General features: G+C 52.4%; 6 protein-coding genes across 6 annotated transcripts; 4 read left to right on the forward strand and 2 right to left on the reverse strand.

Moving 5' to 3' along the window:
- Window positions 1-376: 376 nt before the first annotated feature.
- QC762_108284 (uncharacterized protein) lies at window positions 377-889 on the forward strand (the record flags this gene model as incomplete). The annotated part of the gene is made up of 1 exon (XM_062885243.1): window positions 377-889. The coding sequence occupies one exon, from the start codon at window positions 377-379 to the stop codon at window positions 887-889; it is 513 nt and encodes a 170-aa protein (XP_062748193.1).
- Window positions 890-2,147: 1,258 nt separating this feature from the next.
- QC762_108287 (uncharacterized protein) lies at window positions 2,148-2,836 on the forward strand (the record flags this gene model as incomplete). Its single annotated transcript, XM_062885244.1, has 2 exons — window positions 2,148-2,727; window positions 2,775-2,836. 2 exons carry the CDS (start codon window positions 2,148-2,150, stop codon window positions 2,834-2,836), a joined length of 642 nt encoding a protein of 213 aa, XP_062748194.1.
- A 1,997-nt stretch (window positions 2,837-4,833) lies between these two features.
- On the forward strand, window positions 4,834-5,499 carry QC762_108290 (uncharacterized protein; the record flags this gene model as incomplete). Its single annotated transcript, XM_062885245.1, has 1 exon — window positions 4,834-5,499. One exon carries the CDS (start codon window positions 4,834-4,836, stop codon window positions 5,497-5,499), a length of 666 nt encoding a protein of 221 aa, XP_062748195.1.
- A 487-nt stretch (window positions 5,500-5,986) lies between these two features.
- On the reverse strand, window positions 5,987-7,888 carry FMP32 (Protein fmp32, mitochondrial). Its single transcript, XM_062885246.1, has 2 exons — window positions 6,612-7,888; window positions 5,987-6,549 (listed from the first exon to the last, which is right to left on the reverse strand). Exons 1-2 carry the CDS (start codon window positions 7,013-7,015, stop codon window positions 6,120-6,122), a joined length of 834 nt encoding a protein of 277 aa, XP_062748196.1. The 5' UTR covers window positions 7,016-7,888; the 3' UTR covers window positions 5,987-6,119.
- A 25-nt stretch (window positions 7,889-7,913) lies between these two features.
- On the reverse strand, window positions 7,914-10,524 carry NOP2 (rRNA (cytosine-C5-)-methyltransferase nop2). The gene is made up of 3 exons (XM_062885247.1): window positions 8,773-10,524; window positions 8,665-8,719; window positions 7,914-8,610 (listed from the first exon to the last, which is right to left on the reverse strand). The coding sequence occupies exons 1-3, from the start codon at window positions 10,335-10,337 to the stop codon at window positions 7,978-7,980; spliced, it is 2,253 nt and encodes a 750-aa protein (XP_062748197.1). The 5' UTR covers window positions 10,338-10,524; the 3' UTR covers window positions 7,914-7,977.
- Window positions 10,525-10,696: 172 nt separating this feature from the next.
- Window positions 10,697-16,719, forward strand: CHC1 (Clathrin heavy chain). Its single transcript, XM_062885248.1, has 3 exons — window positions 10,697-11,185; window positions 11,262-15,863; window positions 15,929-16,719. Exons 1-3 carry the CDS (start codon window positions 11,093-11,095, stop codon window positions 16,283-16,285), a joined length of 5,052 nt encoding a protein of 1,683 aa, XP_062748198.1. The 5' UTR covers window positions 10,697-11,092; the 3' UTR covers window positions 16,286-16,719.
- The last annotated feature ends 225 nt before the right edge of the window (window positions 16,720-16,944 follow it).

Consider the following 16,944-nt stretch of genomic DNA (forward strand, 5'->3'; position numbering starts at 1 on the left):
GGAGTCAATATTGTGATGGCTCAGGGTAGACCCAGCCCCGGACTTGGTTCTTGGCGTGAGGCGTTGCCCCTGCGATCAAGTTAGGTAAAAGTTAACTTTGAGTTTTGGACATACAAGCCACCTACCCGGGTAGTAGGTGAGTGGCTTGATGCCACTGGTTCTGGAGGGCCCATTATGAAGGAAACCCAGATTAAGCTAGGTCGGCACATCTCACTTCGTTCATCACAGTATTTCCACTCAAATCAAGTGCCCGCTCCTCTTCTCAAGGCCGACATTGAAGTCTCTCAGTATCTCTCGTCAATTGGACGGACAGTACCACTCAAACGACGGCCAACCTACGAGCGACATATCGAAAAGAATAATCAAGACTTGCTACATGCCCAAAATGTTTAGACAATGCTACGAGATTTGGCCTGGTGACGCGCCAGCGGGCGCCGAGGTTCGTGAGGCCGCACAAATCCTCGTTGATATGTCAGCCAGTGCTTGGGAGCGGGACAACGCCGCCGAGTGTCCTCCGCCCCTTACCAAAGGTCCTCGCGCTCCCGAACGACCACATCCCGAGGTCCTCGAACAAGACGAGGCTCTCGACCCTGATGCCACGGATGAAGAAAATTACGACGACGTTGCTGGCCCTTCCAATCATCAACTACAACCGTCGTCAAGCAAGAGGGGTAGGGCTGAACAGCGAGCGCAGCGGCTACAGAGAGATGGCGTGCTCCAGACCGGCGATGCTCGTTGCGAGACGTGCAAAGCGTACGAGAGTAGCTCCAAACCAAGCCCAAAAAGTCGTAAAAGCGGCTTTCAATGCCGTATACTGGAGGGAGAATCCCGCGCTTGTGCTCGCTGCGTTGCTGGGCGGGAAAGATGCAGTTTGGTCGGACGTAAATGACACCAAGACGCCGAGCAACTCGAAACATCTAAGCGACGCAAGAAATGAGCCCCCTCTGGCACTCGGCACCCACCTACAACATATGTACACCTTCACCTCGTCTTACGACGCCTCCTCTCATTCACCTTGGCACTTGTCGACAACCCCTTGGGCATTTACTGACCGTGACCTTCAAGACCCGTCAATTACACATAGAGACCCCCCCTTACCGGGACGGACCCACCTAATATCTGGGGCTTGACGGCTTTTCAAGTTTGCAAGTCAAGCCAAAAGGAAGGCTTGATTTAACTTGGTTAAAAATGAGCTTTACTTGACTTGATTTACTTACTTATTTGACTTTGACCGTCAAGTAAGTAATTGCTTGACTTTGTATCTCTACAGGCTCAGCCGGCGCTTCAAAGTTCAGCATAAACGCCACATAGACCGCCATCAGTGGACGGATTTTCCAGTTGTCCTTACTTTAAGGATTTGATTGATGAAGCCTTCTCGATAAAATTCAATCATAGCTGATGATATATGATAGAACGACAGTGTCTCATGCTTCAAAACTTGTAGATGTTAAAGGAAGCCCAGAGAACGACATCTGGCAGGCAACACTTCAACTCGATCATCAGGTGACTTGGTTTGTAGATTATTTGAGACATTTCAAGTATCATCTGTCACCTGCTGCCTGACTGTTCAAAAAGAAGATGTGAATGAAGGATGTTTTGGACTTCGGGGGAACGACCTGATATGCCAAGACGTGCCCCCTTTTTACCCCTACTCCCGTCCGTGCTTCACAACATATTGGCACCAGACTGACCGTGGCCGCACCACTCTTGCATCAAAAAACAAAATTAATTCGGAAGAGTGTTCAAAACGATTTAGTTTTGGGCTCTTCAAAGCCGTCCAGTTCGAGTGCCTAAGCATTGCTATTCTCTGGCAATAGTATACTTCTCAACAGCGGACAAAGGAATCTGAACAACCCTGTTCTCTCTATTCCCAAGCTTCAACAAAGCAATCACAAGGCTTCCACATTCAAGGCCACCATCAACATTGCCATTTAAACACTTTGATATCCCTCGACCTCAAGTGAGATCTTTTCATCCCGCACACCAGTCAAGCATTCCCTCCCTTCAAGTCCCTCTGTCTCTAGAACCAGTCCCGGTGACATAAGGTTTACTTCCCTGAAGCAAGGAATCAACTGGTGGTGTCACCAACATTCATTACTTTCCTACTCATCCCTTCCACCAAGAACACCAACTGTTTCCCAGTCACAATGGCCACCCCCCTCTATCCCCCGGAGCGCAGGAGCAGGATCAAGACCCTCCTAGACAAACTCCTCGGCCGAAACCCCAAATCCTTCAAGGTCATCAGGACCAGAAAGCTGAAATCCGCCAATGTACCCCACCCAGAGATGATGGAAGACGCATCCTACGACGCCGCCCTCCCAGACCCCTCCTTCACTACCTTTGCCAGCTCTTCTACCAACTACACTGCCCCTCCCAACAACCAAGGATGCCGTAGTCTCCTCTGCTTCACTAACCATCCCAACAGCAGCAACAGCACCACTTCATCCACCGGTGCCCGCACCTCTGCATTCTACGCCACTGGCCCATCACGTAGTTGTGCCGTGTTGGAAAGGACTCTAATCCCCACTGCTATCCAGCCCCAGACTTTCTTCCTGAGAGGTGTCCCCACACCGGAGAGCACCAGTTCTGCTTCTTTCTCTCGTGACGATGATGATGTGAATGGACTCCCCGATGACAGGCGGACGCTTCCTAGTCAGAGGCGCTGCCAGCCGGGACTTGGACGGACGGGGAACATGAGGGATATGAAGCAGGCTTATCTTGATTCAGGTAGGTGAGCAAGGTTCTGTGAGGAGGTGAGTAAGTGAATTTGTAAGATTGGAGAGATAAGGCTGGTCCTTGCGAGATTCACCACCATGGCCAGACTGGGGTGACATGACATCGATAATACATAATTCTTTTTTTTTCTTGGTCAATTGAACTAACTTTCAGTGTGCTGTTTCTGTGCAATTTTGTGTGTCGTGTTTTGTGTTGTTGGCAGAAGTGAGGGAGCGCGTTGTTGCCCGCCCAGCAAAGTCGCAAAAACTTGACTGGCAGGCAGAAGCACGACTCCAAGAACCGCAACACTTAAGGATCACATGAAGCCCAGACCTACATCAAACAAAACAGATAGGAAAAGCTGATATCATGTAACATGAAGAAAAGAAGCAAAAAATAGCAAAAGCTCACCGGCCAACCCGTGGGGTGGCCGGCTACGAAAGCTGTTTCGGGGTCCAACAGCTTTGCTTCGTAGGGGACTCGCACTGGGGCTGTCCGAATCTCCGGATTGGGTGGGCGGACAGCCAGCTCACTTGACCATTTGGCCGTCGGATAGTGGGCTGCTGTTGGAAGGTACAACTTGGAACTACTATAAGTACTGCCTGCTCTTGCTCATGAGGAAAAAACGAGTTTCAAGGGTGACTGTTTGTCAGCGGGAGCCTTCGCCATGACTTGCTCTTGGCCCGACCAACCACCTGATCGTCTTTCTGCTTCCATGTCAAGTTGAAATCGAGAGAAACAGTATTGGGCCTGACAGTCACCCAGCGGGTTGAAGTAAACTTTCATCCAAGATATTGTAGCATGGCTGTTGCCTGTTAGCTACCGTAATAAAAGGTGAAACTTGGGGGATTTCTCCCAGTTGAAGGTTGATTTGCGCGGCCTCATCTTTGCAATCCCAGACTGACGGACAGACTCACACACAAATTTGATGTGGTTACACATCTCCCGCAAGACAAAAAGACATTCTGAATTTCATGAAACACATGTGACCTGTTGATCAACGTCTTACATTACCCTCTTGGTATCTCGAGTCTTGCGGCAAAGTGCCACCCGGCTGGGAACACGCCTGACGACCTCGACAAAGTACGGGCGGGGCAGTTAAGAGACCAGGTCAAGAACAAAAAAAAATACTCTACATGACAGTTCTACAGTGGCCAATATCACGGTAGGCCCGACAAAAACTGTCCCTGGCGAAAAGCCGAAAGAATGTTGCATCAAAGCGACAGGCTACGACAGGCCAAGACCCTCATCCACCACGCCGGGTCAGCCAAGCTGCAGCATTGACGAGATCCACGGAAATACGATCTAGAGTTTCTCGTCAAAGATTTTTGCTGGTGAATACTGGATGTGCATCACGGCAAACACCGATCAAAAGTGGGTGGGAGCAACTCCGGCCATGACCCCTGAACAATAAGCTGAGCCTTCCTAATCGGGACTTGAATAAACAATGAATAGGGGCTTGCCCCAGACACCCAAACTTCGGCATACTCGACAGACAAAAGAAAGCCCAGACACGCGACAAACATATGGCCCGGTCACATCGTGTCTTTGATGATCTGTCTTGTCCTCGGGAAGCCATCGTAGAATTTGCACCGGACTCGACGGCAAGGTCCATGAGCTGCGAATGAGTTTGCCTTCTTGCTTTTGATCGACTACAACATCTTTGTCGCGGATCGATCAGTTCCTGGATTCTAGACAGCGCGTTGCCTATTCGGGGTCTGAATAGTTCATTGACATCCACCGGCATCCTCCAAAGTCTGGGCCACGGCAACAATAAACTCTTCCGTCTGAACGGAACATGTCTTTTGTCGAATGCTCCTGGTGATGTCCAACATGACCTGGTTATTCTTTGAACCTGTGCTATGGATAGCAACTGCTGAAGTGCTTCCACCACCTTCAGTGCTCACTCAATAGAGCCCTATTGACACAATAAACACCAGCCCCTGAATAGGGGCGCTTTCGGATATAAAAGACCTCGTCCATCACCACCATCTCTCCCCCTTACCTTTCCTTTCCTTTCCTCCTCATCCCGCTCAAGTCAGTCTTTGAATACTTCAGCTTCTTCACAAACCTTTTTTTTTTATAAAAAAAAAAAACCTCCCTACCAAAACCACCAAAATGAAGTTTTCCACCCCCATCGCTCTCCTCGCCGTCGCTGCCGTCGACGCCGCTGTTGTCCAGGAGGACAAGCGCTGGTGCAACACCGAGGGCCAGGCCTGCAACACCGTTGCCCGCGCCGCCGAGGCTTTCACCAACGCCATCAAGGCCTCCGGCGTCGTTGCCCGTGACGACTCCGCCGCCGCTCAGGTCGCCGCCCGCCAGGTCGACCAGCTCGCCCTCGCCATCTCCGCCTCCCAGGCCGACCCCATCACCTTCTACACCGCCCTCGGCCTCGGTGACCAGTTCACCCTCGAGGAGAAGCCCCACGCCGAGAAGCGCGAGGCCGCCCCCCAGTGGTGCCTCCGTTTCGTCGGCCAGTCCTGCTGGAAGCGCAACGCCGCCCCCGAGGACGTCAAGCGGTGCACCGCCGAGGACGGCGCCTGCACCAAGGCCAAGCGCGCCGCCGAGGCCGTCATCAACGCCATCGAGGCTTCCGCCGACAACCTCGCCAAGCGTGAGGCCGCCCCCCAGTGGTGCCTCCGTTTCGTCGGCCAGTCCTGCTGGAAGCGCAACGCCGCCCCCGAGGCTGCCTGCAACGCCCCCGACGGCGCCTGCACCAAGGCCACCCGCGACATCCACGCCATGTACAACGCTGCCCGCCACATCATCGATGCCTCCGCTTAAGCGGCTCGTTAGTCAACTCGGCAAAAGCAAGAGTGACGCTCTTCTCCTTCTTTGTATATGGTTGGCGACATAGAAAACGACAGATCCCTTCTCAAGACAAGTCATCCCTCCACCCTCGCAACAACACGTTAGAAAACCGATGATATACATCCCTTTCTTCGACAAATACCCTTATTCACCTTCTTCGCGCGGGCACTGAACCCGACATCTGGCAAGTTCTTTACACTTGCATTTCCCAACATGAGCATCGCCTTCGTTTGCTTCAACTGGTTTCCCGAGAGTTGGAGTAGGGTCGGCAGTCCAACACTTTTTAGTATCGCGGGGTGGACATCTGTCAACTTTTTCATCGTTACATAACAAACAAATACATATTTATTCTGGCGTTGGGCCGGCAAAAAACCATTTGTTCTCTATGCCTTGACGTGAAGTGTGACCTGTGCCAATGTTAGCCCCTGAGACCTGAGCATGATCATCCAGACCTTGTTCTCCCCAATGCACATTCACCCAACAACTACAGGCTCAAGTTTGTTCAAAAATGTTGAAATTCCCGCTTGCTTTGCTTTGGCTCCTTCATACATGACAGCTCCATCCATCCCCACCCCCGGACATCATCATCACAATTACATCAACAACCTCCAAGCACCCAACATCAACGCCGCAAACCCCGTGCATACCCCCATCAACCACTGCAAAGTCTGAAACTTGACCTGCTCCAACTGCTGCCTCAACGCCGCAACCTCCTGCTCAATCTTCGTCTCCGTCTCCTTAATCTTCAACTCCTGACTCACCGCCTCCTCCCTTATCCTCCCCTTCTCCAAGTTCAAGTCCAGCCTCACGCTTGCCTGCGTGCGACCAATCTCGTCCCGCAGTCTCGAGCCCAGCTTGGCGATGTCATTCGTCAACCTCTCGTGCGCGGCCCGCGTGGTGTTGGACTCGGTCGAGTCGGCCGACAGGAGCTCCGAGCGGAGCTTGGCAAAGTCTACTTTTTGGGTGTAGGTTGTTTTGGCTGCTTCTTCGCGGGGGACCATGGTACGGGTGAGGTTTTGGATGCTGTAGACGGCACAAGGTTAACAACATGGGGTTGAAGAAGGGAAGGGGGACAGGGAGGGTACCTCTCTTCAATAACATCGTTCAGAACCTTCATCATGGCCACTGCTTGCTCCTCCGTGAAACCTTCTTCCTGCAGCCGCTGGACAAAGCGGAGGGTGTCAAAGTGGTGATCACGCTGGCGGGAGGGGGTCGTGGAAAAGGGTCGTCCCTGGTTCTGAGAGAAACATGGTGGGCTGGCGCGGAAGTGCGCGGTGAGACTGCGCTTTTGGATAGTAGTAGGTGTCCCTTTTGAGGGGCCGGAGGTGTGGTATGTTCTCTTGTGAGGTGGTTGTCGAGAAAGGGGGGTGTTGCTGCTGTCTCTGGCTTGCTGGAGCAGCGCGGCCGAAGCTCCGGTGATGCTGCCGCTTGGGCCGGTCCAGCTAAGCCGGGGGAGGAGGAAGCGCGGGAGGGATTGTGCGGCCGTCATGGTAGGTATTCCGTTAAAGCAGTAGTCGCTCAGGTATCTGTTCAAATATCAGGTTCGTAAGAAGCAGGCAATCCAGTGCGATGATCGTCTTTGGAGCTCCCAGACGCAGTCAGTCATTCCGGTTTCCGGGAAGCAGCGGCATCCAATGTCGCATGCCAAGCCAAGCCCCCTTTGCCCAACTTCCCACCATCCGTTCCATCCAAACCCGCTTTCAGCCACAACCCCCCAAACCCACCAGCCACACCAGGCCCAAGCTCAGCCCCACTACCCAAATCCGCCCATAAAACCTCTCTTTGCCTTTCCAGATTTGAATTTTTTTCCCTTTTTCTTCTTCATATTGAACAACGCAAATTATCACATTCACACAGGACTAGTTACCTTATATGCGATTGAGAGGTTCGCTTTCTGCTATTCTTCGGGATGGCAATCGTCTGGACCCACGACCAGTTTGCATTCGTCTCTGGCTGTAAATGGAGAACAAACCACAAAAATGCTTGATCTTGGGTGCGGTTCTCTTCTTCCCGTGGAGAGGGGCGCAATGATTGAACATACATTTCTTTTGCTTTATATTTGGAGTGTTTTGATTTGATTTGCCTCTGTCCACTATGCGATCTGTGAAAGAGGACTTGTGGGTGGTCGTTGTCTTGCATCTTTGCTTGCTCATCTGGATGGCAAGAAAACTCTGTAATCTGCGAAACTTCACGACTCCTGCAAAAGTTGTCTGCTTCCAGCATGGGACCATTTGTGGTCCACGTCGAATTTTGCAAAGGGCGGAATCTCAGAAAACTCTGTCAGTATGAGTATTTTGCATTTGGGCGAGTCCACAGAAACTCGAGCCTGTGGTGGAAGAGAGATATAGTCACGACTGCATCAATTGTTGGTTAATGTCAATAATGAGAAACAAGTTGAGGTAATTACCAGGCTCGACACCGAGCACAAACAGTTTATTCGTGACATTAAATCTACTTTTTAGCCTTCACCTTCTCCTTCTTCTCCTTGGGTTTCGCCTTCTCCGTAGTCTTCTCCTCCGCCTTCTCGACCTTGAGTGTCTCCTTGGTCTTCTCCTTCTTGTCCTTCTTGTCCTTCTTCTCCTTCTTCTCCGACTTGGCCTCGGCCTTCTCAGCCTTCTCCTTGGGCGCTTCCTTCTCCCTGGTCACTTCCTTCGTAGGCTCCTCCTCGGACGTCTCCTCCTTCATCCCCTTCTTCTCCTTCTTCTCTCCCTTCTTCAACGCCCTAGGATCCAGACCGCGTCTCCTCATGGCGTTGCGCTTCGCGCGCTCAATGTAGTCCGCATCCTGCTCGTCATCGAAACCACCAAAGTCATCCTTCGCCTCCTTGCCAGCCTCCTCGGTAGCGATGGGGGTCTTGTCAATGACCATGGCATCATCGTCGACGTTGCGAGTGACAGCCTTATCCTTCTTGCCGTTGGCAAGGACAGCATTTGGAGGCGTTGGGCCGATCTTCTGGAACTTGGCTACGAAGAAACCGTCGACGTTGTACAAGTGAGGATAGTAGCGGCGGGTCAGCTTGAGACTGGGGTGGAACTCCTTGCCCATGAAGCTGGTGAACCCTTCTTTACCGAATGGCAAGCCAGTCTGTACAAAACATTAGCATTGTAATCTGAAGCTATCCGAGTGGGACAGTCATACCTCGACTAATCTGACGTTGGGGCGGCGGCTCAAAGCGTAGGCGACGACTTGTTCGCTAAAAGAAAGGGTCAGTAAAGGTTGTCGTAAGAGTTCCTCATCAAGACTTACTTTTCCTCAACAGCGACACTGCAGGTAGAGTAGACCAGGTAGCCACCGGTCTTGCTGGCATGGTTGACCGAGTCGATCGCAGCCAGGATCAGCTGCTTTTGAAGATGTGGCAATTGCTGGAAGTCCTTCTCGTCTCTGTTGGTCTTGACTGACGGATCCTTGGCAATAACACCAGTACCCGAGCATGGGGCATCCAACAAGACTCTATCGAACCCGCCCATAACACGAGGGAACTCGCGGGCATCGTAGTTGCAGACAATGGTATTTCTGACACCAAGACGGTGAATGTTACCAATCAAACCCTTGGCACGAGCCTTGCTGGGATCGTTGGCAAAGATAACACCAGTGTTCTTCATAAGCGCCGCCATATGCGTAGTTTTCCCACCGGGTGCAGAGGCCATATCCAGGCAGCGCTCGTTCTCCTGTGGGCACAGGGCCATGACGGGGAGGAAAGAGGAGGCGGCTTGTAGGATGTAATGACCAGCGAGGTACTCGGGCGTAGCACCCAGAGGCACGTTGGAGTCGAAAACTTGCAGACCGACCTTGGACCATTTTCCAACTGGCTCCAAAGTAACACCGCGGTTGATCAAAGCCTGGGCGAGATCGCGACGATGGGTGCGAAGGGTGTTTGTGCGGATGACAACAGGACGGGCACTTTCGTTGGCCTCGAAGAAAGCAAACGCTTCCCTGGGGGGGAAGAGATTCATCAGCTTCTCCGCCAGGAACTCGTTGTAGCCATAGTAGGCGCAAACGTCCTTCAAGAGCTGGTTGGTGTACTCGGCTCTGTCTCGCCCCTCCTCAGCAAGCTCGCCGAAATCTTCAAGCACCCGAATTGTCTCTGTTATCCTGGTTCTCAACATCTGGAGATCGGGGGCCAACAAGCTCTTGGTCTTGGCGGCCAGGTCTTCGTCTTCGTCGTCGCTGTCGAGAACATGGGGCTTGTCGCCGTCGATGTTTGTTTGCATGGCATCTTCGCGCAACTCGGCTTCGTTTTCGGCCTCCTCTTCCTCCCTCTGTTGATCCAGTTTCCTCGACAGACCTTCGATATTGGCGGCAGTGAGCTTCTCCTCTCTTTCGTCATCATCCTCGTCTTCATCATCAGAGAAGACAAACTTCTCCTTCTTGCCTGCATCCTGATCCAGATCCGAATCGTAGACTGAGTCATCATCCGACCCAAGGAAGTCAGATCCCAACTTCAATTCCTCATCAGAACCAGCCTCATCCTCGAGGTCGGAGGCATCGAACTCATCATTCATCTCCTCGTCGGAATCTGATTGAGGCTCTGGGGCCTTCTTGCCCTTTGTCTTGGAGGCCTTCACGCCATTGCTGGGTGCGCTGGCTGTCTTCTTAGAGCCATTGGCCTGTCTCCCAGTTCCCTTTGTTCCTGTGGCGCTTTTGATCGCCTTCTCGGGCTTCTTGGATGCTGTGCGACGCTTCTTGCTTGAGTGTTCTTCGGCGGGGATGTCGTCGACTGGAATTCCCTTTTTGCGCTTCAAGTTGGCGAAGTGGGCTTCCGATAATGGCTCGGGAGGGCCCTGTTTCTTCATGCGACGGCCGACACCCATCTTGATTTAATGGCAGGTGCGATAGTGGGGGAGTGGTCTGTGATTGCTGAATGCGAAATGGTAAACTTCCTGCAGAGGTTTCTCGCAGATATTTTGGCAACTTTTCTGTTATCGATAAGCAGCAACTTTTTTCCAGCTCTGAGCCACATCCAATCCCCTGCAATTCCCAGGGGACCCACATTGGGTGATCTGATTGGTGGAGACAGGTTGGTCTACGCTAGGCCGAATGCAGGATCCCTGCCTCCACACCTGGAGCCAAGAGCCGACGCTTTGCCTGGGAGACCTGGCCGGCAGCAGCAGCAAAGAGAAGGGGGCAAGCAGGAGGCAGTCGTGAGGAGCTCTTAACACATCACTCAAAAGTTGACCGACCCGCAAACCGCCTCTCTGTGGCACCTGCAGCAGCCTGCACAAAACAACACTCCATCCAGAGCATCGCTTCCCTTTAGTTATTTCTTTGCGCGTCAGGCACAAACGACTCTTCTGTCACCCTGCTTCCCGTGATTCTCCTTCTCTTTTTTTGATCAGCGAATTGCCTGTTGTTGCTCTTTCTAATTGAGCTTCTGCAGCTCCTGCTGATTTATTACGACTCCTCCCTCAATTCTCCGGCCTGCCGAGCTCCACCAATTCCCAAGCCCCTTTCAACGTCACTGCGTTTGGAGCGTTCAACTTCTTCCATCTGACGCCAGCAACTTTTGACAAGTTGGCTGCTAATTCTCTCTAAACTGCGCGCCCCCAAGCGCGAAACCGACTTCACCATGGCCGCGCCTAATCTACCCATCAAATTCCAGGAGCTGCTCCAGCTCAGCAGCCTGGGTGTTGGGCCAACTGCTATCACATTCAACACTTGCGTATGTCCCGCCGACATCTATCTGCCTGTGTCGCCTGACCGCCATGTGCTAACCCTCCCTCTCTCGCCCCATACAGACATTAGAATCAGACTCGTACATCTGCATCCGAGATAAGAAGGACGAAGCCTCTTCCCCCGAAGTCATCATCGTCGACCTCAAGAATGGCAACAATGTCATTCGCCGGCCCATCAAGGCTGACAGCGCCATCATGCACTGGACGCGTCAGGTCATCGCCCTCAAGGCCCAATCGCGAACACTGCAGATCTTCGACCTCGAGCAGAAGCAGAAGCTCAAGTCGACCCAGATGAGCGAGGACGTGGCCTTCTGGAAGTGGATCAGCGAGACCACGCTTGGCTTGGTGACAGAGACATCCGTCTATCATTGGGATGTTTTTGATCCGACCCAGGCGGCACCTGTCAAGGTGTTTGACCGCCACAGCAACCTCACAAATAACCAGATCATCAACTATCGGACGAGCGCTGATGGAAAGTGGATGGCCGTCGTTGGCATTTCGCAGCAACAAGGCCGCGTTGTTGGAGCCATGCAACTGTATTCGAAAGACCGCGGCATTACCCAGGCCATTGAAGGCCATGCCGCTGCCTTTGGCACTATTCGTCTCGACGGTGCCCCCGAGGACACCAAGCTGTTCACCTTCGCCGTGCGGACCGCCTCTGGAGCCAAACTTCACATCGTGGAAATTGACCACCCGGAAACGAATCCTGTCTTCCAGAAGAAGGCAGTTGATGTGTTCTTCCCGCCAGAGGCCGGCAGTGACTTCCCCGTTGCGCTTCAAGTGTCACAGAAGTATGGTATCATTTATTTGATCACCAAATACGGATTCATTCATCTCTACGACCTCGAAACTGCTACATGTATCTTCATGAACCGCATCTCGGGCGAGACCATCTTCACAGCTTGTGGCGACAGCAGTTCGACTGGTGTCGTCGGTATCAATCGCAAGGGTCAGGTACTCTTCGTTAGCGCCGATGAAAACAAGATCGTACCCTATGTGTTGGAAAGCCACGGCACCGAGCTGGCCCTCAAGCTGGCGTCGCGTGCTGGTCTGCCCGGTGCTGACAACCTCTATCAGCAACGGTTCGAGCAGCTGTTCAGCAACGGAAGCTACCAGGAGGCTGCTAAGGTCGCCGCCAACTCGCCCCGTGGTTTCCTGCGGACACCCCAGACGATAGAGCGTTTCAAGCGGCTTCCGCAGCAGCCTGGCTCCATGTCGCACATCTTGCAATATTTCGGCATGCTTCTTGACAAGGGTGCTCTGAACCAGCACGAAACCCTTGAGCTTGCTCAACCCGTGCTTGCCCAGAACCGGAAACAGCTCCTGGCGAAGTGGCTGGAAGAGAACAAGCTCGAGTGCTCCGAGCAACTTGGTGACATGGTCCGCCCGCATGATATGCCCATGGCCCTCAGCATCTACCTGAAGGGCAATGTGCCCAACAAGGTTGTCGCTGGCTTTGCCGAGTTGGGACAGTTTGATAAGATTCTCCCCTACTGCACTCAGACTGGCTATCAACCAGACTTTATTCAACTTTTGCACCACATCGTCCGCGTGAACCCAGAGAAGGGTGCCGAGTTCGCGACAGCACTCGCCAACAATGAAGGGGGCTCGCTTGTTGACCTCGAGCGCGTCGTGGATATCTTCCAATCGCAGGGCATGGTGCAGCAGGCTACCGCTTTCCTTCTCGATGCTCTCAAGGACAACAAGCCTGAGCAAGGCCATCTCCAGACCCGCCTCTTGGAGATGAACCTTCTCAATGCCCCCCAGGTTGCTGATGCTATCCTCGGCAACGACATGTTCTCCCACTTCGACAAAGCGCAGATTGCCAAGTTGTGCGAGCAAGCGGGATTGTTCCAAAAGGCTCTGGAGCTCTACGAGGACCCCGCAGCCATCAAGCGTGTTGTCGTAGGCATTGCCGGGGCGCCAAACTTCAACCCCGAGTGGCTGATTGAGTACTTCGGTCGCCTTTCTGTCGAGCAATCCATTGACTGCCTCGATGCTATGTTGAAGCACAATATCCGCCAAAACCTCCAGTCCGTTGTGCAGATTGCCACCAAGTATGCCGAGCTTCTCGGGCCCCAGCGTCTTATTGACCTGCTTGAGAAGTACAAGACCGCCGAAGGTCTTTACTACTTCCTTGGTAGCATTGTCAACGTTACCGATGATTCTGAGGTTGTCTTCAAGTACATCGAGGCTGCTACCAAGACGGGTCAGATCCGCGAGGTTGAGCGCATTTGCCGTGACAACAGCGTCTACAACCCAGAGAAGGTCAAGAACTTCTTGAAGGAGGCCAAGCTCAGCGAGATGCTTCCACTCATGGTGGTGTGCGATCGTTTCAACTTTGTACACGACTTGGTCCTCTACTTGTACCAGCACCAGCAGTTCAAGTCCATCGAGGTGTATGTGCAGCAAGTCAACCCTTCGAGGACTCCCGGTGTTATTGGCGGCTTGTTGGATGTCGACTGCGATGAGAACATCATCAAGAACCTTCTCAGCACAGTCAACCCAGTATCTATCCCCATCGATGAGCTTGTCCAGGAGGTCGAGACCCGCAACCGTCTCAAGTTGCTTCTTCCCTTCCTCGAGGCGACCCTGGCTGCTGGCAATCAGCAGCAGGCAGTGTTCAACGCTTTGGCCAAGATTTACATCGACTCCAACAACAATCCTGAGAAGTTCCTCAAGGAGAACGACCAGTACGACACCCTCACTGTCGGAAAGTACTGCGAGAAGCGCGATCCCAACCTCGCCTACATTGCCTATAGCAAGGGCCAGAACGACCTTGAGCTCGTCAACATCACCAACGAGAACGCCATGTACAAGGCCCAGGCCAGGTACCTGCTTGAACGTGGTGATAATGACCTCTGGATGTTCGTTCTCAGCGAGAACAACCTCCACCGCCGTTCCGTAGTCGACCAAGTCATCTCGACCGCTGTTCCCGAGTCGACGGATCCCGCCAAGGTTTCTCTTGCGGTTCAATGTTTCCTAAGCGCTGATCTTCCAGCTGAGCTCATTGAGCTGCTCGAGAAGATTGTCTTGGAGCCATCACCCTTCAGTGACAACCCGAACTTGCAGAATTTGCTCATGTTCACTGCTGCCAAGGCTGACAAGGCCCGCGTGATGGATTACATCCATCGTCTTGACAACTTCTCCGCGGATGAGATTTCTAATGTCTGCATTGAGGTTGGTCTGTTCGAGGAAGCTTTCGAGGTTTTCAAGAAGATCGACAATAAGGAGGCGGCTGTCAACGTACTCGTTGAGCATGTGGTTAGCATCGATCGTGCTCAGGCTTATGCCGAGGAGGTCGACATCCCTCAGGTTTGGAGCAGAGTCGCCAAGGCTCAGCTTGACGGTCTCCGTGTCAGCGACTCGATCGAGTCTTATATCAAGGCGGAGGACCCCAAGAACTACGAGGAAGTTATTGAGATCGCTGTGGCTGCTGGCAAGAATGAGGAGCTCATCAAGTACCTGCGCATGGCCCGCAAGACCCTTCGCGAGTCTGCCATTGATACTGCTCTTGCCTTTTGCTATGCTCGCCTTGATCAACTTGCCGAGCTCGAGGACTTCCTGCGGGCTACTAATGTCGCCAACATTGAAGAATCCGGAGACAAGGCTTACGCCGAGGGCTTCTTCGAGGCGGCCAAGATCTTCTATACCAGCATTTCCAACTGGGCGAAGTTGGCTACCACATTGGTACATCTTGAGGATTACCAAGCTGCTGTTGACTGCGCGCGCAAGGCCAACAACATCAAGGTCTGGAGAGAAGTCCATGAGGCTTGCGTTGGCAAGAAGGAGTTCCGTCTGGCCCAGATCTGCGGTCTCAACCTTATCGTTGATGCTGAGCAGCTTCAGGCTTTGGTTAAGCAGTATGAGCGTGAGGGCTACTTTGACGAGCTCATCAGTCTTCTTGAGCAAGGTCTTGGCTTGGAGCGTGCCCACATGGGTATGTTCACCGAGCTTGGCATTGCCCTTTCCAAGTACCACCCTGAGCGGTTGATGGAGCACCTCAAGCTCTTCTGGAGCAGAATGAACCTGCCCAAGATGATCCGTGCTTGCGAGGAGGCCAACCTCTGGCCTGAGCTGGTCTTCTGCTACTACCACTATGATGAATTCGACAACGCTGCTCTTGCGGTTATGGAGCGGCCGGAAAACTCCTGGGAGCACCAGCAGTTCAAGGAGATCACCGTCAAGGTTGCCAACCTTGAGATCTACTACAAGGCCATCAACTTTTACCTTGAGCAGCATCCTTCGCTCCTTACCGACCTTCTCCAGGTCCTCACTCCTCGCATCGATGTCAACCGTGTTGTCCGCATGTTCCAGAAGTCCGACAACTTGCCTCTGATCAAGCCATTCTTGCTCAACGTTCAGTCGCAGAACAAGCGCACTGTTAACGATGCCATCAACGATCTTCTGATCGAGGAGGAGGACTACAAGACTCTCCGCGACTCTGTCGAGAACTACGACAACTATGACGCTGTCGAGCTCGCCGGCCGCCTCGAGAAGCACGATCTCGTCTTCTTCCGCCAAATTGCCGCTAACATCTACCGCAAGAATAAGCGCTGGGAGAAGTCGATCAACCTGTCCAAGCAGGACAAGTTGTGGAAGGATGCCATTGAGACTGCTGCCATCTCTGGCAAGACCGATGTTGTCGAGGAGCTTCTCCGTTATGTATGTTTCCCTTTTGATTCATGCTTGTATTTTGATTGTAACATGTGCTAACAAACCCGCCTTAGTTTGTCGACATTGGCAACAGGGAGTGCTACGTCGGCATGCTTTATGCCTGCTACAACCTCATCCGCCCCGATCTTATCCTGGAGCTCTCTTGGCGCAACGGCCTCCATGACTTCACTATGCCGTATATGATCAACCTCCTCTGCCAGCAAACCAAGGAGTTGGCCGCCCTCAAGGCTGACAACGAGGCACGCAAGGCCAAGGAGGCTGCCGAGAAGACCGAGGATGACAACACCCCCATCCTGGGCATGAACCGCCTCATGATCACCGCTGGTCCCGCTCAAGGCCGGGCCTCTCCCGCGTCTTTTGGCGGACAAACCAACGGATTTGCGCCCCAACCTACCGGTTTCGGATTCTAGAGGGTTACACCGGTGGTATTTGAGTGCCCTTGCGTTTACGATCCCTACACGGGACGTTGGTTTTACCCTTATCAGCAGCAGTATTCCATGATGCCAGGCGAACCGGTGTATGTGGAGGAGCTTGGTCGGGTTTCCAAAAGGTTTCTTCAATCGCACAAGCTTCTTTGTTAGGGGGGCCAGGAGGAGAGGGTATCTCAAAAGTAAAAGGATTTCTTTACTTTTTTCTAGGGCATGATGGATGGAATTAAAGGCTGGGGCATGCAGGAGGCTGTTTTTTGAAATGTTGCTACCATAAATGTTAGTGTATGATATATTTGCCCTTGGGGCTTTTTCAAGTTTTTTATTGGTGTTGCTTTTGCTTTTTTCCGTGGTGTCTTTCGAAATGATGATGTGATGTTGTGCATATATGGTTGAAAACATATTGCTATTTGGCCTAAGTTTCTTAATATGCCATTGAGCCTGTGTAAGTTCCTAAGAGAAAGTCTCTGCAAAGTCTAGAGAGAAGTTTCCAAGAAGTGTACAGAAAGTCGAGGAGAAGCTATGAGAAGCTTATAAGAAGTCCATAAGTCTATAAGAAGTCCATAAGTCTATAAGAAGTCCATAAGTCTGTCTATAAGAAGTCTATAAGAAGTTATAAGTAAGGGAGAATAAACCTATAG

This window comes from Podospora pseudocomata (assembly GCF_035222375.1).
Source record: "Podospora pseudocomata strain CBS 415.72m chromosome 1 map unlocalized CBS415.72m_1, whole genome shotgun sequence".
Classification (NCBI taxonomy): domain Eukaryota; kingdom Fungi; phylum Ascomycota; class Sordariomycetes; order Sordariales; family Podosporaceae; genus Podospora; species Podospora pseudocomata.